Source organism: Trachypithecus francoisi, unplaced genomic scaffold, assembly GCF_009764315.1.
Source record: "Trachypithecus francoisi isolate TF-2019V2 unplaced genomic scaffold, Tfra_2.0 Lachesis_group12, whole genome shotgun sequence".
Classification (NCBI taxonomy): domain Eukaryota; kingdom Metazoa; phylum Chordata; class Mammalia; order Primates; family Cercopithecidae; genus Trachypithecus; species Trachypithecus francoisi.
In genome coordinates, this window is record NW_022681457.1 from 102,331,422 (window position 1) to 102,357,872 (window position 26,451).

At 56.9% G+C, this 26,451-nt stretch overlaps 1 protein-coding gene across 1 annotated transcript in view; it reads right to left on the minus strand.

Annotated features, from left to right (window-relative positions):
- Nucleotides 1-451: 451 nt before the first annotated feature.
- The window catches only part of EPHA8 (EPH receptor A8), a 33,817-nt gene continuing 7,817 nt past the window's right edge, over nt 452-26,451 (minus strand). The window contains exons 4-17 of the mRNA XM_033228880.1: nt 17,444-17,599; nt 14,849-15,184; nt 10,680-10,804; nt 10,444-10,606; nt 8,633-8,726; nt 7,798-7,865; nt 6,497-6,661; nt 6,132-6,317; nt 5,781-5,842; nt 4,953-5,162; nt 3,179-3,328; nt 2,909-3,099; nt 2,539-2,712; nt 452-2,375 (exon numbers count right to left, since the gene is read on the minus strand). Of these exons, the coding sequence (XP_033084771.1) occupies nt 2,261-2,375; nt 2,539-2,712; nt 2,909-3,099; nt 3,179-3,328; nt 4,953-5,162; nt 5,781-5,842; nt 6,132-6,317; nt 6,497-6,661; nt 7,798-7,865; nt 8,633-8,726; nt 10,444-10,606; nt 10,680-10,804; nt 14,849-15,184; nt 17,444-17,599 (2,195 nt within the window). The 3' untranslated portion in view covers nt 452-2,260. The remainder of the gene's footprint in view (nt 2,376-2,538; nt 2,713-2,908; nt 3,100-3,178; nt 3,329-4,952; nt 5,163-5,780; nt 5,843-6,131; nt 6,318-6,496; nt 6,662-7,797; nt 7,866-8,632; nt 8,727-10,443; nt 10,607-10,679; nt 10,805-14,848; nt 15,185-17,443; nt 17,600-26,451) is intronic.

Genomic DNA, 26,451 nt, shown 5'->3' on the forward strand with positions numbered 1-26,451 from the left:
CCTTTCCCTCCTCTTCCATGTGGGCATCTTTCTCCCCCAAGAGAACTCAAGGGCAATACCCAGCTGGAAGGGACTGGACTCTAGGGTTAAGCACCATGTGCACCTCTTGGAAGAGAGAATTTGGGGCTGGGGGGTGCTTCCTAGCTGAGCCTGGGATTTGGGGTGTGACAAATCTAGGTTCTGATCCATCCCCCGGTCTGTCCTTTGGCTTTAGGCAGGTTGGCTGAACCAGGCCTTAGCTTCCCCATAGGTACAATGCATGCACTAATCCTACCTCCCCGGACAGATGAGAAAACCAGGGGGGAGAAAAATGAATGGGATGCAAACAGTAGGTGCTCAGTATGAGGCTGACCCTTCCCCAACAGGAGATGTCAAGCTTGTAGAGATGGGGGGAAAATGGGGGACACAGGCAAAGATGAGACAGAATTTATTCTCATTGTGGGTAATTTCAAGAGTCAGGATGGAGACCACATAGAGGCAGATCCCTAGGACCCTGAGAGGGACCCCACGCTAGAGTCAGGGGCCACACTTTTGCAAGTGCCAGGCCCACTCTGCCTCCATGACTGTGAGGATCCAGAGCCCAGAAACCGGGTAAGAGTGGGGTGGGGGTGGGGAAGAAGACAGGATTCCCCCCGCCCCAGATCGTGTTCTGACCATGTTTCCGACTTCCATAGGAAGGAAGAACAGCTCAGCTATATAGTAATATAATATATAGAGGTGTACAGAGCTGGCCGCGGCACCTGGATGGGGCTGAGACTCCCCGAATTATTGCAGGAGGGAGAGGGGGCTCAGTGCTGGTGTCCCCGCGGGATAGCTGTGTTGGCTATGGGGAGGGGGGGCAGGGCTGGGGAACTGGGCTCGCCCCTCCCTCTGGGGCTGGCAGGGGGCACACGGTGGGGTTCCTGCTACCCTGCCTGCCAGCGGCCTCTGGGATGGGGCTTTATCACCCTGGGTGCTTTTTATGTGCTTTGAAGACCATTTTTGCATTGTCAGGAGTGAGGAAAAAATATTCTGACATGGTAGAAAAGAGATATTTACATACCCTGGTGGGCTGTAAGGGGGAGGTCAGTGTGAGGGGGCGGGGCTTCCAGGGCACCTCCACCCCCAGCGCCCATGTGGGATGGTGTATGGGGACAAGAGCCTTGGCGGGAGGCAGGAGCCCTGACTCTGCCACTTGGTTGTGGTGCGACCTGGGATGGGGCATCACCCCTCTCTCCAGGCCTCGGTCTCCCCATATGCTACAGGAAGGGCTGGGTTGGAGGCTGAGAAGCTAGGATCCTCTGGTCCCTGATCCTAGGCCTCGGGGACAATGGGGAGGTGTCAGGGTTGGGCAGTGAAAGGTTGGCGAAGGGACTTTGAGTGAGGAGACTGGGGCCGTGGAGGGAAGGCATTAGAGGCTAGAGTGGGCTGCTGAGCCCCTGGCCCTGGCCAGGCAGCCAAGCCCAGCTGAGGGTGTCTCATGTGCTCTGCCATGATGCCTCCATGAAGACGGCCAGCGGGACTGGCCGGGAACCCTGTTTTCCTGTTGAAGCAGCGGTGGGAGCTGGGTGGAGGCTGCAGGTGGCCTCCTCGGCTAGAGGGAGGACCCAGACCTGAGATACAGCCAGGGTGGGCTCACCCAGGCAAAGATGAGTGTGGGCCTGGTGCTGGTGCAGTTCAGAAGTGGCCCCTGGCTCCAGCCTCCAGGCGTGGGGGGTGTGCCTCTCCCCCATCCCCGTGGGTGCTGGACCTGGTGGTGTCACACACTGAGTTCCCTGCTCACACATCTCCTCATTCATGACACATCATCCACCATCACCCACATGTGCCTCCAGGCTTAACAGATACGCACACGCTCATAACATGCATACGTCCATGCTGAGACCCGAAGGGGTGGACACACATGATCACACATTGTTCACACGGGATCCCCTGACCTTGTGAGGACACCCCCCACCACACACACACACACGCACACAGAGGCAGGCGAGTGACGTCCCTGTTGGACTCTGTGGCGTGGAGGCCCCAGGCTCCAGAAAAGAGAAGGCGCCTGCCCTGGGGGACGGGTGTCCTGGCCAGGGTGGTCACCAAAGGCCCCTTCCCAGGCACCTGACCCCTGATAACTCCAGGTCCTGTGGCGGAGCCTTCAGCTCCCCTAGCGCCCGAGAGGAGGGCAGAGGCCTGGGGCTGCCCTGCCTGTTGCCAGCCCCACACGTCCTCTGCTGCTGCTGGCATGACCTGGGGAGGGCTTGGTGGCCACCTGGGCCCTGCCGGCTGTGCATCAGAGGTGCCGGCGGGGCCCCTGGGTGCTGGTCAGCTGGGCCCGCATGGTCTGAATGCTGCCCAGGATCTTCTTCTGGTGACCCATGAGGGTGATGCCCAGGGCACGCACGTCTCTGTGAAGGAAGGGTGCTGCTGGCCAGTTGGGCCTGGGAGGCTGGGAGCCACGCACGCAGCCAGGGCCATGGATCTGGACCTGTAGCCTCCCCAGCGGCCCTGCCTCTGGGCCCCCGCCCTTGCCCCCACACGCATGGGCCCCCAGCCCCACCCATCACTCACTGGGCGTTCATGCGTAGCACCATGCCCAGAGAGGAGTAGCCGCCCGCAGCGAAGTGGTCTCGGTACCGGCCCATGCGGATGGAGTCCAGCCAGTCCCCCACGGTGAGGCCCCCGCCGCCACCACTGCCCCCTCGGAGGTCAAAGCAGCTCTGGGTGAAGGCAGGGGGTGGGCACCTGAGGCACAGGGGCCTTTGGTAAGTGGCCAGGGGGTTCGGGAGGTTGGACCCCCCAGAAGAGGCAGGCTGAGGAAGGGGTCAGGAAGGGCAGGGGCCGGGGGCACAGGCTGGGCCTGGTCCAGGTGTCAGGGACAGATCTGGGGCAATATTGGGAGGCAGCTGGGCCTCGAGGAGCTGGGATGGGCACGAGGCACCTGCTGACAGTGGCGGTGGCCCTGAGACTCTCGGGGCTGCGGATCAGCGCGTCGAGGACACTGACAATCTGGGAGAAGCGAGGCCGCTGCGCGCGGTCCTTGTGCCAGCAGTCAAGCATGAGCTGGTGCAGGGCGCGGGGGCAGCCCATGGGTGCGGGCAGGCGGTACCCCTCCTCCACGGAGCTGATGACCTGTGGGGGATCAGCGCTGGGCTCAGTTGTCCCTCCTGGCATCCCAAGTCTTCACCGCCTGCCAGGGCCCAGTACTCACATCCCGGTTGGTCATGTTCCAGTAGGGCCGCTCCCCGTAGGCTAGCACCTCCCACATGACCACACCGAAGCTCCACACGTCGCTGGCTGAGGAGAAGGTGCGGAAGGCAATGGCCTCTGGGGCTGTCCAGCGGATGGGGATCTTCCCGCCCTGCGATGGACACACAAGAGTCGAGGGGCTGCCCAGGCCTGGCAGGGTGTCCCCCGAGCCCTCTGAGTCAGAGAGCTAAACACTGGGGTCCTGTTTCCCAGTCCAGAGGGACAACACAGCCCCCACCTTCCAGAGCACCTGTCCTGAGGGAGGCCCCTCAAGAGCCGCTGTGAAGACGAAGGAAGGAAGGAGTGAGACGCCTGGCACGAGCAGGTGCTCAGCCAGTACCAGTCACAAGCCAAGGGGGCTCAGGGGCCACAGCCTAGTCGTTTTCCAACTCTTCCTCTTCCTTCTCTTCCCCCACTTCCTTCTCCTTTCTCCTTCCTTCCTTCCTCCCTTCCTCCTTCCTCCCTTCTTTTCCTCCTCCCTTCCTTCTTTTCCTCCTCCCTTCCTTCCTTTCCTCCTCCTTTCCTTCTTTTCCTCCTCCCTTCCTTCCTTCCCTCCTTCCTTCCTCCTTCCTTCTGTCCTTCCTTCCCTCCTTTCTCCTTTCCCTCCTGCCTTCCTCCCTCCCTTCCCTCCTTCTTTCCTTCCTTCCTGCCTCCCTCCTTCTCTTCCTTCCTCCTTCTCTCCTTCCCTCCTTGCTTCCTTCTCTCCTTCCCTCATTCCTTCCTCCTTCTCTCCTTCCTTCCTTCCTCCCTGTCTCCCCCACTTCCTTCCTTCCTCCCCCACTCCCTCCCTCCTTCTTTTCCTTCCCTCCTTCTTTCCCTCCGTCCCTTCTTCTCTCCTTCCTTCATTTCCTTCCTTTCTCCCTCCCTCTCTCCCTCCCCTCCTTCCTCCCCCATTCCCTTCGTCATTCCCTCCCTCCCTTCCTTTCGCTCCCCTTTCCCCTCCCCTCCCCTCCACACTCCCCTCCCCTTCCCTTCCTTTCCTCCTTTCTTCCTTTCCACCTTCCTTCCTTCCCTCCTTTGCCTCCTCCTTCCTCCCTCTCTCCTTTCTTTCCCTCCTTCCCTCCCTCCTTTCTTCCTCCTTCCCTTCTGCCTTCCTCCTTCTCCCTCCCTTCTTTCCACCTCTACTCCCTCCCTCCTTCTCTCCCTTCACTCCCTTCTTCTTCGCTCCCTCCCTTTCTCCACTCCCTCCTTCCTTTCCTTCCTTCTTTCTTTTGTTGTCACAGGTTCCTTTCTCCATGTGAAACCTTACTCAGAGGCTATGGGACAGAGGCTAAGGGAGGGCTCCTGTTGGGGCGGGGTGGAAACTGACCCCTGTGCACTCAGCTGCTGCCTTTAAGGCCGCCCCTAAGGCACTTCTAGAGAGGTCCAAATCCCCATGGAACACGTTTGAAAACAGCTGGGTTTTCGGCAAACTTTAGAGACAGATGTGGAGTCTGGGTACAATTCGGGGAGATTCCAACCCTCCTGAAGTCTCCTGGTGAGTGAGTGACCGTGGGAACCAGCCCTGGGGTCTCCCCTGGCCACCTGATGACAGAAGAAAGGCAGGCAAGGCTGTTCCCATTTCCCAGAGGAAGGCACTGGTGTGAAGAGGAGAAACAGGATGTGCCCCAGGTTGAGGGCCACCCCGAAACTGCCAACTTCATTCAACTACTTTCAGAAGAATTGTCGGGCCCTGGGTGCCACTGGCGCCACCTCCCCACTCCCCAGTCTAGCCGGAAGGAGTGTGGGTGACGCACCGTGGTGGTGTAGGCAGCATCCGGGTCGTCCTCCAGCACCCGTGAGAGTCCAAAGTCAGACACCTTGCAGACCAGGTTGCTGTCAACCAGGACGTTGCGGGCGGCCAGGTCTCGGTGGACGTAGCCCAGGTCTGAGAGGTAGCGCATGCCGGCACCCACTCCTCTGAGCATGCCCACCAGCTGCATGATGGTGAACTGCCCGTCGTGGGTCTGCAGGGGGACATGGCTTGGGCTTCAGGAAGGCCCAGTGAGGTGCCTGGTCCGTGAACAGGAACCCCTCCCATCTGTAGGATGCTCTAGATGGCGCTTTGCAATTTACCAAGTGCTCCATGCTTCTGAAGCACCTTGCAGTTGAGGGTTATTCTCCTGGTCTCATTTGCCCTCACAGCAACCCTGCGAGGTAGGTGGGGCAGCAATGATGGCTTGCCCATTTTGTGGAATGAGAGATGGAGGCCCAGAGAGGTTAAGCTCTGTGCCTAAGAGCACCCATCAAAGAAACGGCAGGGCAGCAGCTGGGAATCCCACCGTCTCCACCACAGCCAGCATGTCCCCCAGCTGGGTGGGGCCTGGATTCCCACAGAGGCACCTCCCTCGGCCTGTGTGCGGGGCATCAGGACGCCGTGGAGCAGAGGGACTTTCATGCAATGGGGGCCGAAAGGCAGTTTGACTGGCTGACTGCGAAGACCGCCTCCCTATACCTGCCTCCCACTCCCCGGCCTGTGGTGTCCAAGCCAGGGAGGAGGCTTAGAGGGCTTTGCACTATCTCCCAAAACCCAGACTGGACCTCCCTCCCCAAGCCCATGCAAGAGGCAGGGGTGGGACACGCACCCTCAGGAAGGCGTCCAGGGAGCCGTTCTCCATGTACTCCGTCACGATCATTGCCAGGCGGCCTGGGGCGGGCAGTGGGGAGAGGGTGGCTCTCGGTTGGGGCTCAGGGCTGCTGATCAGAGACCCCAGGAGCATACTGCCATCCCAGGACCTGTGCCAGCACTGGAAGCCCCAGGGTGCCTTGGGTTTCCACTGGGGTCCTAGGCTCTGAACACCCCGAGTCATTTGGGGACCTGAACCAAGAGGACAGGGTCAGGTGGGGCAGAGCAGGATGTATGAGGGGATGGACCCCGAGGCCTGTCCAGGCAGGAGGGGCACTGCAGGGGGAGGCTGTCCTCGCCTGGCACCTACCGCGGGTGACGACACCCTCGAGGCGGATAACGTTGGGGTGGTCAAATTGCCCCATGATGGACGCCTCACTCAGGAAGTCCCGCCGCTGTCTCTCCGTGTAGCCGGCTTTGAGGGCCTTGATGGCCACAGGCACATCCCGCTGCCCTGGCACCCGCAGCCTCCCGTAGCAGACTTCCCCGGACTCTCCTGCAGGCCCCCGAGAGGGGCAGGTGGGGAGGGGGAGCAGTGGGACCCTCAGACTCCCCCAGGCTCCCAGGCCCTTGTGCCCCCGGGCCTGCCAGACCCTTGGGTCACACGCTTCCTCTGCCCTGGGTGCCCCCACCTTGCCCTGTGCAGTCCCCGCCCTCACAACCCCTGAGACTCACCAGAGCCAATGATTTTCTCGATGTAGATCCTAGAGGCCTCGATCTCCCGGGTGAAACTGCGGCCCGCCCGGCCCGGCTCCTCATAGGTGTGGGGTTCCGCATAGAACTGGGGCTCTGGGAGCTTTCCCGGGGGGTGGTGCAGGGGTAGGAAGACAGGTGGGGGTGCTGAGGGGCGGGAGGAGGCTCTTCAGTGGGGCCCAGGGGGGATTTCTCTCTCCCAGCAGTCCCTGGGCCTGGGATGGGTCTGGGTGGAGTAAGGGGTGTCTCTGGGAATCTCTGAATGTGCTAGCAAACAACACGCACCCCATAAGTACTTCCCACGTGAAAGCGGGGTATCTGGAGTCGCTCTGGGATTTCTATGGGGTTGTGGAGTCTCCAGAGAGTTCTGGGCATGTCTGTCATTTTCTGGGGTCACTTTTACAGTCCTTGATATCTTTCTCAATTGTTCTGGAGTAGGGATGTAGCAAGAATAAGTTTTTGCCACAAGGGTCAACTTTGATTCATTGAAAATAGTTTCTGGCCAGGTGCATTGGTTCACACCTGTAATCCCAGCACTTTGGGAGGCTGAGGCGGGTGGATCACTTGAGGTCAGGAGTTCAAGACTAGCCTGGCCAACGTGGTGAAACCTCGTCTCTACTAAAAATACAAAAATTAGCAGTGAGTGTTGGTGCACGCTTGTAGTCCCAGCTACTTGGGAGGCTGAGGCAGAAGAATCACTTGAACTCTGGAGGCAGAGGTTGCAGTGAGCTGAGATTGAGCCACTGCACTCCAGCCTGGGTGACAGAGTGAGACTCCATCTCAGAATAAATAAATAAATAAATAAATAAATAAATAAATAAATAAAGTAGTTAAGGAGGAGTCTGAGTCTGCACCCAGGCCTGGTGGGAACTGGCACCATGCTTGATGCTAACGTCTGCCATGGGCACAGGAGTGGGGCATGGAGGGAGGCATTCCCAGATTCACCTCGTTGTCTGGGATCTCTACAGGATCCTGAAAATCTCTCCGTAGTAGGGGTTCTTGTCGAAGAGTATATGAACTCCCACTCTGAAATCATATACAAATGTGTGCCCTTCCCTGGGGAGAGGATCTGTAGCATCCTGAATGTAGTCTGAGAGTCCAAGAGGCATGAATGGCACTGCCCTCTGGGACACCAGGTCTCTGTGACATCCTGGAGTCTGTCTCTCAGGCTCTGGTCTTTTCACTGGGCACCTTCCTCCTTCCCATCTGTGCCACCCCTAGTCCAGCACTGGGTCCCCCTGTGGCCTTCCCTCTGCCCCAGACCTCTGGGCCCCTGCACTCACCCTGTCCATTCTGATAGTGCATCTTCTCCTCATCCGAGTCCTGGAAGGCCTTGCTGTAGCCACAGTGCCTGCAGAGGAGGGCACCGCCCTGCCTGAGGCCAGGCCATCCCTAGCCCAGGACCTGACCCCAACCAGGGGACGAGTCATGGCTTCTCTCTTCATGCCCCTTCCCCTGACAGGTCAGCTCCTGCTCCTCACAAAGTGTGCAGGGGAAAGTCCCTGACCTCAGGCTCTCAACCCAGCTAAACTGTGACCGCCGTGACGGTCACAAGCACTGTGCGATCCTCAAAATGCCCTCGAGTCCACCTGACCCTCTTGGCAAAGTCTACGATGCTGTCAGCCCAATGTTATATGAAACCACTGTTGGTGGGGCATCGGGAGATGAGGCTTCTGTGGCCAACGACACTGGGTGACCTTGGCCAGCCCCCTCCCTTCCCTGGGTCACCCTTTCTCCATCAATTAGATGATCCTCATTGTCTGGGACCCCAAGCCCACACACTATCCTGTCTCTACCTCCCTCCAAAATGGAGTGGAGAGGACAACTGAGAGTATGGGCTTGAGTTTGACACACCTAGGCTCGTGTCCTAGCTCTGGCATCTATCAACTGTGTGATTCTGGCAAGAAGCCTAGCCTCTCTGATCCCCAATTTACTCACCTGCAAAGTGAGGTCAGAATCTCTACATCACTGGCATGTCATTAGGTTAAATAAGGTGATGTATTTGTAAGTGAGCCAGCCCCAGGCACACGGGGACCACCGGCTCGGTGGGGCTGGGGGCAGGCAGGAGGTACAGCGCTTGAGAGGAGGGGCTGGGTGTGGCTGGGCCAGACCACCCACCTCTTCTTGCAGATAAGCAGGAGCAGTAGCACCACCAGGCCCGTGATGAGACTCAGGCAGATCCAGACAATGGTCCTGGTGTCATAGCGGGGCCCTGCAGGGGAAAGCCAGGGTTGGGGGACCAGGCTCTCAGCCTTGGCCTTGGGCCCAGGGGTCTGGCAGTCCTCTGAGCCTGCCTGGCTGGGACCCTGGGGCCAGTGGGGAGCCTCCTTAGCCATGAGCCAGCCCAGAGTCAGCGCGCAGGCCAGCTCCTCCTCTGCTCCCACCCCACCCTCTCCTAAGCTTCCTCTTCAAGTTCCTGAGACCTGGATGCCCCGGCTTCCTAATGCTGGTGCCGCTGCTTCTTGGGGCTATGGGACCAGAGAAGACTCGTGTGTCCTCTGAGCCAATAAACGCCTGTCCTTCCTGTTATCCTGACAGTGACAACACGGAGTGTGCTGAGAGCTGTACCTTCAAGCCTCAGTAAACCCTCCCCACATCCCTTCCAGGGAGACCCCAGCATTATCTTCAATTTTCAGATGGAAAGCTGAGGCTCAGAGAACTCAAGGAATTGACTCGAGGCCACACAGTACATAGGATGGAGGGCTCAGGATTCCCATCCGGGTGATCTTGAGGGGGTGCCAGGCCTACGAGCACCGGAGGCACTCAGACGCCCAGCGAGTGCCAGGTGGGTGGTCGCTATCTCTGTCCTAGCTCCAGCACACTGTGGGTGCACATACAGGAGACCCTGACTCAGGCTGGAGATTGGGGCAGGAGAGTGAAAGGGACAGCCTCGAAGCCAGAGGGTCCCAAATGTGACAGTGCCTGGGGATCAACAAGGGCTTGTTAAAACCCAAATGGCTGGGCCCCACCCACAGGGTTTCGGAAGGGCTGGGGTGAGGACTGGGAATTCGCATTTTTGGTAAGTCCCCAGGTGAGACCAATGCTGCTGGTCCCAGACTCTGACACTGATCTCAGTACCAGCCATTGTGTGAGGGGTGCTGTCACCATCTCTGCTGCCTTAGGTGAGCAACTGTCCTTCTCTGAGCCTCAGTTTTTCATCTGCGAAAATGCCGACAGAGGCCGGGTGCAGTGGCTCATGCCTGTAATCCCAGCACTTTGGGAGGCCAAGGCAGGTGGATCACCTGAGGTCAGGAGTTCAAGACCAGCCTGGTCAACATGGTGAAACCCCATTTCTATTAAATATACAAAAAATTAGGCTGGCAGCGGTGGCTCATGCCTGTAATCCCAGCACTTTGGGAGGCTCAGGTGGGTGGATCACAAGGTCAAGCGTTCGAGACCAGCCTGGCCAAGATGGTGAAATCTCGTCTCTACTAAAAATACAAAAATTAGCTGGGCATGGTGGGGGGGCACCTGTAGTCCCAGCTACTCGGGAGGCAGAGGCAGGAGAATTGCTTGAACCTGGGAGGTGGAGGTTGCAGTGAGTCGAGATCATACCACTCACTGCACTCTAGCCTGGGCAATAGAGAAGACTCCATCTAAAAAAAAAAAGTAGTCGGGTGTATTGGCTCAAACCTGTAATTCCCACTACTGTGGAGGCTGAGGCAGAAGAATCCCTTGAGCCCTACTCAGGAGGCGGAGGCTGCAATAAGCCGAGATCATGCCGCTGCACTCCAGCCTGGGTGGCAGAGTGAAACTGTCTCAATTAAACAAAAAACTCCGACAACCCCACTTGGTAGGGCAAGCAGAGCAGAAATCCTGCATTGGCACCAGCTCAGCCCGCACTAGCTCTCTTCTCGGCCACCCCCCAACCCCAGGGTCCTGGCGCCTGGGCTGCTCCATGCCCACGCCCGCCCCCTCCCTGCACTCACGGGGTTTCCCGGTCTCCACCTCCATGGCCTGGCTGAAGCGGCCACAGCCTGCCGAGGTGCGGGCTCGGACCTGGAACACATAGCGCGTGCCTGGCTTGAGGCCGGAGACGGTGGCTCTGGTGGTGACGGCCTTGAGGGTGGAGTAGCTCTGCATCTCCTTGTCCTGCCACAGGACGGTGGTCAGTGGGTCCTGCCGTGAGGGCCCAACCCCGCCCGCTCAGTCCTGCCCATGGTACCTTCTCGTAGTACTTGATCTCATACTCCAGGATGATGCCGTTGGGCTGCTCAGGCTCCTGCCACAGTAGCGAGACGCTGGTCTGCCCTGCCCGCTCTTGCCGGATCACCATCACCTGGGATGGGGCTGGGGCGGCCAAGATGGGCGGATGGGAGACAAGGGGTGGCCTCTCTCCCACCCCTTCCCAGGCTCCACCCGGGGATCCTGGTTCCAGCCCTGCTCAGCTTCCTGACGGTCCTGCCCCAGCCCCAGGACAGCCAGCACCCTCCAGTTCTCCCAACAAATCACTGGTGGCCACTTGGGGTCAGTCCCCTGGGGTTGGTGTAGCCTGGCATGGTCTGGGATGCTAGGGTTGGCTTGGCCAAGAAGAGGTTTGAGTCTCGCTCTCCAGCCCAGGGCCTGGCATGGACCAGCTGCTTGGGAGTGCTTGAGGAAGGAGGAAAGGTCAGGCGAAAGAAGTGTAGAAAGACTGGAGGAACAGGGCCCTTACTGCCTGGGTTTGGAGGGCGTAGCTGGGACAACTCTGGATGCTGAGGGAAGGGGGTGAGCTGAGCCCCAGGTATTCACACTTGGTTGCCCATCCACCCCTCCCTCCTTGACAGAGTCACCCATGCCTTTCTTCATGCATCCCTGCCTCCTGGCTCAGGTGGTCAGCCCTGTGGGGAGCCTGCTAGGAGGGGTCAGCCACAGCCACAGCCACAGCCAAACAGAGGGAACTGCACTGTCCTTCCTGCCCCTCCAGCCCTCAGGCCTCCTCCTCCCCTCTGCTCACTCCGAGTTCTGACTCTATCCTACGTGACTAAGTCTTCCCTCATGTCTGGGCATCCCCAGCATAACTGGGAGCTCCCTGAGGGCAGGCACTGCACACAGTTGGTGCTCAATAAATGCTGCTGATGATTCTGGCATGAGAAATTAAGAAGCAGCTCCAGAGTTGCACTGGAAGGGTGTGGTCCAGGGTAAAGCCCACCAGCCCAGGAGCCAGGCGTGGGTTTGGGACCCTCTTGCTAGCTGGGATCCTGGGTGAGTCACTTGCTGCCTGTGGACGCCAGGTCCCCTTCTATAAAGTGAAGCTAGTGAGCACCACCTGCCAGGGGGAGGGGAGGATTCGATGAGGCCACTGTTTGCAAGGGACACACAGGGCGTGTCTCTTAAAAACCAAAGCAGAAGGTGCTGTGGGATGGGGGTGGACAGAGTGAGACCAGGGCCCAGAGTGGGAGTGCTCCAGGGAGAAGCTGGTTGTAGAGAAGTGGCGATGGTGAGGCAGGAGGGGCAGGTGGTCATTGAGCACAGTCCTCCCCATTTGCTTAGAGCTGTTGCTTGATCCTTTAGAACTCCTGAGTGCCTATCATATGCTGGGCATGGGGCGAGGAGCCGGGAGCACTGCAGTGCCTAAGATAGCCCTCAAGGAGCTTCTGTCCCAGGAAAGGAGACAGGGCGTCCAATAAACAGGAGAATGGGGTTCTTTTGGTGCTGGGAAAGGTAGGAAGGGGTGCTGTGATGGAGAAGATGTCTGCAGGGCCCGGAAGGGCACTGGGCCATTTCAGCTGCGATGGTCGGGGGAGCTTCCAGGGCAGAGGAGCCAGGCACGGGAATGTCTGGGGAAGAGCGAGTCATTCCAAAGGAGAAGCCAGGCCACGGTCTAGCAGCAGGGAAAGACCCAGCGTGTTCAACGAGGGACACCCGAGGCCATCGTGGCCAGAAGAGAGTGAGCCAGGGAAAGAGGTGCTCTGGAGAGGCAGGCGGGGGCGAAGCCATGGGGTCCACAGGCCATGAGAATGTCTGAATTGCATGTGCGCTCAGCCTGGGCTGTGAAGGGCTTTGAGGACAGCTTGATCTCACGTATTTTCATTTAAAAAATTTTGGGGGGCTGGGCACGGTGGCTCGTGCCTGTAATCCCAGCACTGTGGGAGGCTGAGGCAGGAGGATCACTTTAGCCCAGAAGTTTCACATCAGCCTGGGAAATACAGGGATACCCCATTTCTACAAAAAAAAAAAAAAAAAATCACTGGGCATGGTGCTGTGTGCCTTTGGTCAGCTACTTGGGAGGCTGAGATGGGAGGATCACTTGGGCTCCGGAGACCAAGACTGCAGTGAGCTGTGATTGTGCCACTGCACTCTAGCATGGGCGACAGATTGAGACATTGTCTCAAAAAAAGAAAGCTTTTTGCAGAGATGGGGTCTTGCCATGTTGCCCAGGCTGGTCTCAAACTCCTGGCCTCAAGCAATCCTCCTGCCTTGGCCTCCCAAAATGCTGGGATTACAGGCGTGAGCCACCACGCCCAGCCCTCACTTCTATTTGTAAAGCTCACTCAGAAGTGGTGTGGAGAATGTCTTGTGGGGGTGAGGCAAGAGGGGTCTCCTGTGGTGGTCCAGGCATGAACTCGTCGGGGGTGGAGGTCAGTTGGTCATTTTGAAGGGAGGCCCCTGGGGCTTTCAGGTGGATGGATGTGACATGCATGAGAGTCAAGGATGACAGCTTGGGTTTGGGGGTGCCACGTCCTAGGGCGGGGCAGGTGCAGGTGTGGCAGGGTTGTTTGTTTTTCACACAATGGAATGGAGACGGGAGTGGGCAGCTGGGTCCCAGGGGAGAGGTCTGCGCTGGTGACCGCGAGTTGGGGTTGTTAGTACGAAGATGGAAATCAAAGTCATGGGCCCTGAAACAGCCGCCCGGAAAAGATGGATCTGGGCACACAGGAAAGAGAGGAGGATCCAGGACATTCCCAGGGACTTGTGGCCTTTAGAGGCCATTTAGAGGTGGGGTTACAAAGATGAGACGGACAGGCCACATAGGTCGATGGAAAATGGGGGTGGGCTGGGACACAGGAGCAAGAGAAAAGTGTTTCTAGGTGGAGGAAATGAAAGGGGAGAGGCGCCCATGGATGTGGCCATGTGGGGCTGCTGACTTCTGTGGAGAGGTGAGGAAAGATGCAGAGAAGGCCCACAGGGGAGAGGAAGTAGATACGCCAGGCACGGACAGAGAGGGTCTTATGGGAAGAGAAACGGTCTGGTGGCTGGAAGGGAAGGCAGGTTCAAGGCAGGGTCTAGTTTCCTCTTTAATGTTGGGGCTTCCTGGATGCTGCCTGAATGCTGTGGGCTTCTCTTGCTCTCTCCTCCATTGGGACCAGCCTGCCAGGGGCCTCAGGTGCCTAGAGACAGGTGGGCAAGGGCTGGGCTCTACCACGGGGCACATAGGTCACTCTCTGTGTTGCCAGCACCTGGCACCTCGCTTGGCATTTAGTGGGTGCTCCACGAGAGCTGTAGAATGAGGGAATCTTCTGAAGGGGTGAGGCCCTGGCACCAGGGAACAGCATGCCCTGGATTCAGAGTTGGGGGGACCTGCTTCACTTGGGAGTGACACAGACCTGGGTTTGAGCCCTGCCTCTGCCACTTCCTATGTCAGGTGGCCCTGGGTGGCTCTCCAGACCTCAGTTTCTTCCTCTGTGACATGGTAGGCATAGTGTCTGTGGGGCCAGGGCTGCGTGGTTTTGGGAGGAGATGGTGGGTGGGGGTCTGAGGGTGCTGGGCACAGGTGAGGGTGGCTGTTAATAGGAAGCTGCCCTGGGCGGGCTGTTGGGCCAGCCTGTCACTTGACAGGCACGATCCTCCAGAGTTTGGGAAGAAAGAGGTTCCGGGGTGAATTCAGCCCACCAGCTGGCCAGAAACTGACGGATAAATGACTGTGGTCCAAGCCAGTGAAGCCAGGTCTATCCCAGGGGCAGCTGTAGCAGCTGTTCTGGAAAATGATCATCAGAGTGATTTTACTTTTTAATGACATTTATTGAGCATTTACCACGGGCCAGGTGCTGGGTTAAGCAATTTCATTCCTCTCATTTAAGCATCCTGAGAGGACCTCAGGCAGGTACTATTATTCCCATTGCACCAGGGAGGAAACAGAGGCGCAGACAGGGAAAATTCTGGAACCTAGGCTTTCAACAGCCACACTAGCCTGCCTCTGAGCTTTTGGGATTTCTGTTACTGATAGAACATGTTCCACTTTTCTAAAGGCAATGAAGAGCCTCTAGCTCTGGGTCCTGGTGAGAAGGGCAGGGCCAGAGAGGCACTTGCCTAAAGGCCCACAGCATGTCCCGGCAGAGCTCTGATCCCTGGATGGGCCTGGGGCAGGGGAAGCTGGGAGACCGGGAGGCTGCGGGCCAGAGCTTCTCTGCCTACCTGCCTGGTTCGTGGTGATGTTGACCACGGCGGCCCGGCGGGGCTCGGGGCTCAGGTCGGACACGCCATTGACGGCCTCGATCCAGAAGGAGTAGTTCATGTGGGCCAGCAGGTTGGCCACCAGCAGGCTGGCCTGCACCAGGCTTGTCTGCTGGGGCACAAAGCGGGTGCCGCTCCCACATGCCTCGCAGCGGCTCAGGGCCCAGGGGCAGCGGCGGCACACGGCGTTGTAGGTGATGTCACTGCGGCCACCTGGGTCCAGGGGAGGGGCCCACTCCAGAGTCACCGATGTCCCATTCACACTGGAGATCAGGTTCACTGGTGCCGAGGGCGGCCCTGAGGGCAGAGGATGACAGGTGGGGCAGTGGTTATTGATGTGAGCCGTCCTGTCTTCCTATCGTCAGACCTGGGGCTCCCCAAGAGAAGGGCTCCCCACCATATTTAGGGCTCCTTAAGGATAGGGTCACATCTACTCCATCCTCTGGAGCCTCCCCAACGGCAGAGTTTGTGTCTCTGCCATCAGACTGGGACCACAATGTCAGAGTCTGGGCACAGAACCCTGGGACCCCATCCCCCCCACCCATCAGGACCACCGTGATCCCAGGGTCTGGGCATCCCAGCACTCACCCAGAGCGGGAGAGAGAGCGCACAGTCCCGGGGGCGCCCATAGCAGCCACCCCGTGTGTAAGTGACCCAGGCATTTACAGCCACATTCATTCCTTGACCCTTCTGAGCTGGATCTGATATAAAATGCCACTGAGCATGCACTGTAGGATTAAGTGGAGGTCCCCAGAAGCCCACTGTATATCCCCATGGCTGTGTGTACCAAGCAACCCCTCCCCAATCCTGGGCATGGGAGCCTCTGTCTGGGCAGCACAAAGACTTGGAGAGAGAGGGGTGACCCCCTGGTTGAGCAGACCAGGATGTGGGGCTAGGGCATGAGGGGCTAGGGTGGGGGTTTGAGAGAGGAGAGCATGGGGGTCTGTGGGGGCCCCTGGCCTCAGAATTCTAGTTTTCAGAATCCCAGGCAGAGAATCTTAGGTCTTCAGAAAACAGAATTGTAAGATCTTGGAATCAGAATCTTACAATCTGAAGAGAAGAGAATTTTAACATCTGAAGGGTATAGAATACTAAAAGATCGGCCTTTATGGTCTTAAGCTTTCCAGAACCTAAAGGCACTGAACTGTGGGTTTGGAAAGAAACCAGAGTCCAGCCAGTTCCACGCAAGTGTCCATGACCTGGGGCCGGACTCACCTTGCCTGAGGAGCCCACGCTGTCACCCTGTCACCCGGTCACCTTTTCTGCCCCAACAGGTCCCACACGGGGAAAATGCACAGATCTGGGCAGGGCAGTGGAGGGAGGGCGGGTGTGTGTGTCTGTGTGTATGTGCACAAGCATGTAGGCATGAATGCCCCTGGGCCCCCGCCTGCCACGTGCAGGGAGTCTGGCGCTGGGTGGTGATGGATGTATGGGAGGGGGAGATGGGGGTCGCTGCTTGGGTAGATTCAGAGCAAAATCACAACAGTCTGAAGCGCCTCTTGCCCTACCACAAGAGCCCAGGGTTGGCAACTGGGCTGGGCTGAGCAGGCTGTGGTCCCTCCCCAGGCCTGGAATGGGAGTATGAGTGGCCCGTCAGGACAGATGAGAGGAGAGAACCCAGGCGCTGCATCAGCAGAAGGTAGGACAGTCACATGGCCTTGCAGGCATGGGCACAGAATCCCTCCCATACCTTCAGGTCCGCAAGGCTGGTGCACATGCAGCCACACCCTCTTCAGGCACATGCACCCTTGCAGAGCCAGGTGTGCACATGCGCACACACATGTGCTGAGCTCACAAGACACCCTCGTTCAAGCTTTACAAGGACTTCTGAGTCCCTTTCAGGTACCCAGATGTACATACACCTACACACACACACACACACACACACCCCTCCTCTTAAGAATCCTTAATATATGTGATGAATCCTTTATATATGTGAGCTCAACTACACACCACACATTTACATGCAGGCATCCAAACACGTCACAGGCGTCGTCTGTAAGAGCAGCTGCCCACACAGACACATGCAGCCACACAATCCTTGCAGGGGGCCCAGGGCACACACAGAATCAGACATGCAAACTCCATGTGCGCACACACACGCACACACACCATACACACTTAAGGCAACTCTCAGCATTCAGTAGTTCCAACAAGTTCATCAAAGATGATGGTGATGGAGGGGTTGCTGCTCTAACCCTCACCCTCTCCGCACAGGTGAGCACCCTGGCTTGCCCACCTGGCCCCCAGGACATCAGCATCGCCGCTAGATCAGAAGATGACAAAAACTGCTCAGTGTGGTGAAGGAAGTGAGGCCAGCTCCATTCTGCCCTCCAGTGTAGGTGACACATGGCAGAGGCGGGGAGCCCAGAGAGGTCTAGGCCACCGTGGAGGGGTCAGAGTCACTCCCCGACCCCAGTCTGACCTCTAGCCCAAGAGAGCCACCTGCCCCTGCCCACCAGCAGAGAACTGGCTCTCTGAGGCCTGGAGGACCAAACACAGGGGCCCAGCCCAGTCTTGGGCTCAAGAGTGCTGGTATCTGGGAGTGGTACTCACGGGTGCAGGCTGAGGACGGCGGGTCCAGGGCTGCGCGGTAGTAGCTGAGGTCACAGTGGCAGGCTTGGGCGGCTGGAGTTGCAGAGTGGCTGTGGGGAGGGCAGCGGGCACACAGCTGGTCCCCAGGGGCTGACTTGTAGAAGCCCAGCTCACAGGCTGTGGAGGAGAAGGTGGCTGCACGTGAGCCAGCAGGGCCACCCTGGCAGGCCTTGGGGACAGCTCACACTGGGGCCCACAGCATCCTGGCGGTCCCCCAGGGGGACGGAGGTGTAGACCTTCAGCACTGCCCAGTGCTGCCCTCATTTGCAGGTGGCAGAACTGAAGTCCACAGAGGGCCTGTGTCTTCCACAGCCAGTCAGGGCGGAGCTGAAGTTAAGACCCTGACATGGGAGTCCCAGCCTCAAAGTCAGCCTCACCCCAAGCATCTCCAAATTCTCCCACCCTCCTCTGATCCCTCCCCCAGGCCCTGTCTCCAGCTTTAGGGGTGGAGATGCTGTCCTTCTGTCCTTTATAGGACACTGGTCCTTATGTGGGACACCAGCCTAGGGGCCAGGGCCATGGGGCTGAGGATCAAATGCCCTGGGAGTGACTTGGGTGGGATGAGGAAGCCGGCCAGGGACGGGGTTGCTGGGAATGCGACTAGAAAGGCGAGGACACGTGGTAAGACCCATCGCTCCCAAACACGGGGAGACATGAAGCCACCTCTGTAAAAATACAGATTCCTGGCCCCACCACAGACAGCTGAGTTAGAAGAGCCAGGGCCAGTACCTGGGGATCTGTTTTACAAGCTCCCCGTGGGAAGCTGACTATCCAAGAAGTGCAGGCTCCTCCCCTCCCGGGCCCACACTGTCACTGTCACTGTCACTGTGGCTGGGACTGACCCTCTCTCCAGCCTCTGCCACACCCTACCTCATCTCTCACCCACAGCAGCCTTCAGACTCAGCCTCCAGCCCCGCCTCCACCCCACAGCTGCCTGCATGATCATGCTTTCAGTCAACCACTGTTCATGAGCGCGACTCTGGACCAGGCCTGTTTGGGCCTCCGAGGGCTGTGAACCAGAGCCACTGGCTCTCAGCTGTGATCACTGCTGGGAGGGAGGGAGAGAAGAGGGGGCTAAGGTGAAGGAAGGGTGAACGGTGGGAGGAGCTACTTCCCAGAGGAGGAGATGATATTTAAGTTGTGGCCTAAAGAATAAGAACAAGTCCACTGTGCAGGGAGGGGGATACCCTCGGTTGAGGGAGTCTCCAAAATGCACATCTCAGTTAGTCACTGCCTATTTTGCACCTCACAGGCTCCCCAGGGCTTACACAATGAAACCTGGTATTCAAATCCCTCCCTGCCCAGCCAAAACCCACATGCAGCCTCCTTTAGTGCTGCCCCTCACCCCCATCCTTAGGCCAAACTAAAGCACTGGCTGATTCCCACACCCAGCTGGCTGATTCCTGCCTCAGGGCCTTTGCACATGCTGTGCCCTCTTCCTGGGATGCTTTTTCTCCTTTGTCCACCTGCTGAGCTCCTCTTTTAAGATTAATTTAGACTGTCCCTTCTGGAACTCTAGACACACACACAGACACACACACACAGACACACACACACACACAGGGAAAGGACCACTCCCCGCCCTGCTCCTGCAGCCCCTGCTTGGCCTCACCACCTGCAACACTATGGCTGTACTCGCTTGTCTGTGTCTGACTCTCTTTCTAGACTGAGAGGCCCTTGTGGGCAGATCCTTGCAAACAGAGTAGGACTCCCTTATTCATCTCAATGTCCCAGAACCTGGTCCAGTGCAAGCTCTGGGCAGATGCTGTTAAACTCCAGGCAAGAGGTTTCAAATTGAGTGGATCCCACCACTATCTGCTCTGGGCAGAAACCCTAGAGGTTCAGGGAGACCAAATGCCACCCAGCCAGGCAGCTCCCAGGTGCGTCCATGGAGCTGAAGTCCTTCGCAACAGGGACCACCAGGAAGTTCACTGCGGTTCTCTCTCCACTAGATCCTGTTCTGGAAAACTTAGTGTCTGAGAGAAGCTTCATTTACAAAGACATCACGCCACTGCAGAGCATTTCTTCTCTGGATGTTGATCGTATCTCTTTATTATAAAAGCTAAAACCAGGTTCGGTTGTACAATTCTACGAACTTGAGAGAAAACCTGGAGTCAGGAGAAATGGTAACGCCCTGAAGCTGCTTCACGCTCTAGAAGGCTGCAGAGCAAGAAGGGGCTTGTAAGTTGCAGGGTGCGGGAAAATACCTCCCAGTGTTGCGACACCTTTCCCTCCCCTCCAGAGGACTCCAAGAGGGCTCCGGCCGGCCTGGGGGCTGAGCTCAAGGCTGGGAGCTCGGAGTCCCGGGGAGTCTTGATTGACACACTGTGATCTCACCTCCTCTTCCCAGAAGCCCCCCGGGAGGCTCAGTCCTGGGGCACAGCCTGGGGCGCAGGCTCCTTCTGAGCCCCGCGGGCCGCTGGGGGTGGCATCATCAGAAGAGGGCTTTGCATTTTGTCAGCAAATATTTGTTGAACCTGTTGTTGAGCTGAATAACAGTAATCCTCACTGCAATGATCCAGTCCACAATGATTAACACCTCAGAGACCGTTTGCTTCTTCCCTCCCTCATTTATTCCCTTCTCCAAATTTACTGAGCTTCTACTATGGACCCAAGAGAAATAAGAGCTGGGCCTGCTCTTAGGGAGCTTCCAGGGCATTGGAAAACGGACAAACAAAGCCTCATGGCGTGATGCAGGGCCTGAGGGAAGCCAGAACCACAGCTGGTCCTGCAAGTCTCTGACCCTTTCCCGCGCCCACCTGGTCCTTGTCAGGCCTGAGCAGAAACTCGGGAGCAGTGCCTGGGTTCCTGTCCTTGCCTGACCCCCTTTATCTGAGCTCGGTGACATTGGGCAAGTTGCTGGAAGTCAGTTTCCTTGTCTGTAAGGTGGAGATCATAATTCTACCCGCCTTAGAGGGAGATGGCAAGGGATGACATGAGTGAAAACACATACATTCATGCCAGGGCAGTGCCTGGCACTTGTTGTGATAACAAATTTGATGTAGCTGGAATTCTTACAATTGTTCGACAGAAGAGGAAACAGAGGCTCAGGGAGCCTGAGTGCCTTGCCCCAGGTTCCCAGCAGAGCCAGGACGTGCAGCCAGGCCGGGGAGCCTCTGGAGCTATGGCCTTTCCCCCTGTCTTCCAGCACCATCCCAGAGCTGAGAGATAGCTGTGCCGCTGTGGCTCACCAGTCAGCAGTTCTCACACGCTCGGCTAATACCCATATGGCTATAACGTGTCAAGGCCAGATTAATCCACGCAATGAAAATAAAATAATCTTTAATAAGAATACTAATCACCAGGCCTCAGGGAGCCCAGAGACCTGGAGGCTGGGCCGGGAATTAATGGCTGAGACAGATGGAGCAGCTCTGGGCTGGGGCCCGACCCTGCCTGTCGACCCAGGGTGCTTCCGGAGCCTGCGTGTGCCGGGGTGTCGGGCCGCAAGCCAGGAGGGGCTCCTGCCCCTGCCGAGGGTACCTTGCCCAGGCCGCCTGTCAGGCCAGCAGCCGCCTGTGGCCCCGGCCACCTCTCTGCTCTCCCCCGCAAAGAGCCGGAGATTTGACAAATAAGGTGTCCGCCGGTGGACAACCAAAGGAAATTAATTCTAAATCAGATTTTAAACACAGTCAGGAAGGCAAAAGAGCTCGTTGTTCCTGCTCCCCCTCCGAAATGAGACTCTCTGATATTTATAGAAAGATGATTAGGGCTGCGAAGGGTGATTTATATTCTGCATCCAGGTGACAGGAAGGACAGCAACCAGGACTTCAGACTCTGGGCTGCTGCTCTGTTGGGTGATGCGCTGAGAGGCCCTTCCCCTTTCTGGGGTGAACCGGGGTACAGGGGGGTGCTGGGAAGTACAGCCTGGTGTGGGGAGGTCACTGGATCCAGAGTTGTGGAGTTTGGGGAGCTTCCTCTGGTCAAGGAGTCCGGAGATGGGAGATTCTATCAACTACCTCTCACTGTGTGTCCTTGGGCTAGTCACTTCACTTCTCTGGGCCTCCAATTCCCCAGTGGTAAACTGGACGAGCCCCACATCGCTCTGACATTTTTCCATGGGCCTCTGAGGCCTGAGTGCGATCTAAGCAAGACCTCTAAAGAGCCATGTGACCTGGTGGATCCCTTATCCCAGGCTATACTGTCTTCTTCTGCAAAATCAAGTACTGTCTGGCCACCTTCTGAGGGTACCTCTGAGGGCAAAACCCGAGGCAGGGATGGCAGCTGTAGAAGGGGCCTGACCGCTACTGTGGGTCTCAGGCTCTCGACCCCTGCTCCTGTCACTAGAAGGACAAGGACTCAGGGCTGGGTGAGCTGAGACCCCTGACTCCACGCCCTTCCTCTCCTTAACTGCTTGCTGAGAGAATTGCCCAAAAGGGATCAGGATGTCCTCAAACCAGGCAGGGGCCCCATGGACCTCAGCAGATCTCCTGAATCTCCCTCAGGCTGGGCAGGGGCAGCCCCAGCTTGCAGAAAACAGCTCAAGTATCCCAGGAAAAGTACCCCACTCTGTTCCCAGCCCCTCCTTTAACCCAGGCCATCCACTAAGGAGCCAGGCAGCTCCACAGAGGTCAAGGGCTTCTCCAGGGGTGGAAAGGGGCACCAGGCGGGGCTCTTGGACCTGGCTACCACTTGTGAAGGGCCTTGGTTTGGGACCTGTGCTGCCCTTCCCAAATGAAGTTATACAGCTACAGAAGCCACCGACGGGGCTGAGAAATGTCTTTCCTTGTGCGACTTAAAACAGGCTTTCCGTTCCCAAATCTCACTGCCTGCAGTGCACTATGAATTAATATTTTTTATAAAACCTGTAATTATCTTGAAACTGGCATAATTATGTTGTATTATGATTTAAATGTAAAATTCAAAATATGCTGCAATTCCCTAACTCCGCTTTGGCATTTCTTTTTATTTGTTATTAATGTGGCAGCAGCGCCAGGAAATAGGAGTGGCCTCGGCCTCTCCCAGCCCCCGTGAGGTCCTGCCACTCAGGCCCTGGGGTTTCCACTCAGAGCCCCACCCCTGATGTGCTGTGAAAATTGGGCAAGATACATTCCCTCTCTGGGCTCCGCTACCTTCTTCTGCCACACAAGAAGACTGCAGCGTTACCTGAGGCCTCCAAGTGAGGTCTTGACCCCAAAGACAGGAGGGCAGGTCTCCTTCCTACAGACAAATGTGGCTCAGTGCACCCGGGACAAATGATTGACGTATTTGTACTCGCTGGCTAAATCCAGAGTTGGGGATGGTGGCCGACCCTGAGTGCGTATGCGCCGGCCCACCAGCCAGATTGTTATGACTTATGCTGTACCAGTTACTAACCATCCATCCGAACGCTACCCCATGGAGGAGGGAAGTGGGGCTTCGCAGAGGGCTTTGTGCACAGAGGAAGCAATTGAAGGTGCTGGAATCAGGCAACCTGGGATCAGATCACTACTCTGCTACTTAAGTTGAGGGCCTCAGTTTTTCTTATCTGTAAAATGGGACTATAATACTTAGCTTAGAGGACTGTTGTAAGGATAGGAAACTGCTAAGTCCCCAGAGGCAGGGACTCCCTGTACCTGTATCCCCAATGCTGGGACACAGTAGATGCTCAGCAGAATGGATAACTGTTATAACATCAAAGATGAAAAGTCATCACTAAGGTCCTTCATTATCCCCATCAGAATGAGGGGCTGTTTGGAGCAGCTCTGGTAGGCAAAGCAGCCTGGGGCAAGCCAGTGAGACGCTAAAAGCCTGTATCTGGCTCAGAGCAATACAGACCTGTCTTCAGGCTCCAGCTCTCACCAGCTGTGAGGCCTAAGCAGGTAACACTACCTCTTACACCTCAGCTTCCCCGTCTGTAAAATGGAATTGTGATACCTGCCTTGCTGCAATGAGCAAATGAGCTGGTATGTGATGCACCCCACTATAAGCTGTGAAGGCAATAGGGGTGTTGGTTGTTTTTCTTCCCCAGTGCAAAGCTGAGCCATACAGGGCTGTCTGTGATAGTAACCACGAGAGGCTTGTGGCCTGGGGAGCCTGGCAAACCAGGCTGCAGAGGGCAGAACAAATCCAGAAATGGGCAAACGCCATAGAAGGTGCTTTGGGGTTTAGAGCTCAGGACAGGAGAAGACTCAGAAATTGGGGATGTGAAACAAGACTTCTTAAGAAAACCAGAGAGTGGGTTGGAGGCGGTGGCTCACGCCTGTAATCCCAGCACTTTGGGAGGCCGAGGCAGGCGGATCACTTGAGGTCAGGAGTTTGAGACCAGCCTGGCCAACATGGTGAAACCCCGTCTCTACTAAAAATACAAAAATAAGTTGGGCGTGGTGGTGGGTGCCTGTAATCCTAGCTACTCAGGAGGCTGAGGCAGGAGAATCGTTTGAACTCGGGAGGCGGAGGTTGCAGAGAGTTGAGATCACACCATTGCACTTCCAGCCTGGGCAACAAAAGTGAAAACTCCATCTCCAAAAAAAAAAAAGGAAGGGAGGGAGGGAGGAAGGGAGGAAGGAAGGAAGGAGAAAGAAAGAAAAGAAAGAAAAAAGAGATAAAAGAAGAAAAGAAAGAAAGAGAGACCCATTGAGCCTCTGGGAAGGGCTGGAAAGGGCCTGGTGGCTGCAGAGAAGATCCTGGCCCCAGAGATCTCTGGGCAAGATGGCTCCTAAGTGGAGCCAGCTGGATTCCATCCCCACCTGTTATTACCTGAGGCTGTCAGCCTATGTCATATCCAGTCCTGTTAGTGCTCAGGGGCCTTTCCCGCCTGCCTGCTGGGGGGCAGAGGGATAGGTGATGAGGACTAAAGATCCCTCTCACTGTGGTCCCAGGACCTGTGTAGTAGCAGCAAAAGGCTAGGAGTATATTCCCAGCGGCTGACAAGGGCCCCGTTCCAGTTGTCACTAAGGTTATCTGGGGACAGGCTCTTGTCTCTCTGATCCCTGCACAGGAACATCCCCCTCCCTTTCACCTCCTCTGTCCAGGGGATCCAATGATCTCAAAAGCCAGGCTTCACTGTGCCCCGGGAGCTGAGCCACCATGTGCCACTGGTGAGACCAAAGAAAACGACAGAGAGAAGCTGGGCCAAGACCAAGAGAAGCTGGGCCAAGACCAGGAGCAGCTGGGCACCTGCTGTTTGTCCACACAAGCTTGCTTAGTGTTCCCTGCTCTTGGGGTGCCTGGCTGAACAGACTTCCCCACATGCACACACACATGCACACACTATGCATACATACACTCACACATATGCACGCACACATGCACACACACTCATGCATACATGCACACATATAGTCATGCACACATGCACACATACACTCAATTGCACATGCACACACATGCATACATACACTCAGGCACATATGCACACACATATACATACACTGACGCACATACACACACATGCACTCACATGCATACACTCACACACATGCACACACACGCACACACGCACACATGTGTGCACACATGCACAAAGGCACACATTACACTCACGCACACATGCACACACACATACAATCACGCACACCTGCATGCACACATGCACACATACACTCGCACACATACACACACATGCGCACATAGACTCATGCACACATGCACGCAAACATGCACACATACACTCACGCACACATGCACACACATGCACACAGTCGTGCACATGCACACACACTGCACATAGGTGCACACGCCTGCTCACAGTCGCACACACGTACACACGCATGCACACATACACACGCGCACACACTGCACGCATACACGCGCACATGCACACACGCACACATACACTCGTGCGCACGCGCACACGCACACACACGGACACACACACATGCACAGATACACTTGCACACATGCACACATACACTCACACACATGCACACAAATGCACACATACACTCATGCCCACAGGCACACATACACTCATGCACACACATGCGTGCGCACACACGTGCATACACATGCATACACACACATGCACACACACGCACACACATGCATACATACACTAGTGCACAAATGTACACACATGCATACATACACTCACGCACACATGCACACACACGGATACACACACACGTACACACATGCGTACACTCACGCACACATGCACACATGTACCCACATATGCGTATGTGCACTTGCACACACATGCACACACACATGCATACATACACTCACACCACCTGGGCCTAGGCTCCCCCGTCTGCATGCCCTGCTCCTGGTCCGACACAGGAACCCAGCAGCACACCTATGGGTACAGGCGCCACCCTAAGTCATGGCCCAGGGGCTCTCTGCTCGCTGTCTTCCTCCACAAGGCCCTTGCCTGTCTCTAGCACAGGTCCCTGATAAGCTCCCCCTGAACAGAAGCAGCCTTTTCCGGGCCCCAGGGACAGGCCCAACCCAGACTGTACTTCCCGGGTGCCCCTGGCTTTGTACCCCTCACTGTGCTCATTCACCCAGGGCCCGGGTCCCACTTCCCTCTATTCTACAGGTTAGAAGTTCAGTGGTTTCGAGCACCAACTCTGGAGCCAGACTTCTGAGTTGAAATCCCAGCTCTGCCATCCCCAGCTGCATGACCCTGGGCAAGTTGCTTTGCCTCTCTGTGTCTCAGTCTCCTCATCTATAAAACCAGGATAATAGCAGTTCCTATGTCATAACGCAGTGGCCAGGATTCAATGAGTTAATACTCGCAAAGTGCTTAGAACTATGTCTGACCTGAGTTAGCCCACGGTATCGTTCCCTAATCCAGGTAGGAATCCCATAGCATACCCAATTGCACAGGTGCCTTTAGCTGGTAGGTACCCCCGACAGAAGGCACCGCCTGGCTGGAGTCTGTTTCCCTCCATCTCCCCTCCCCCTTCTTGCTTCCACGTCCTTCCCCAACACACGGACACAGGTGGCCTGGCGATTTGCTGATGTAGGAACACTGGAGGTTTATCCATCTTCCCAGAGGCTGTGTGGGCCACCCAGGTGCCTGTGGGCTCTGACGTCCCCCCCTTACA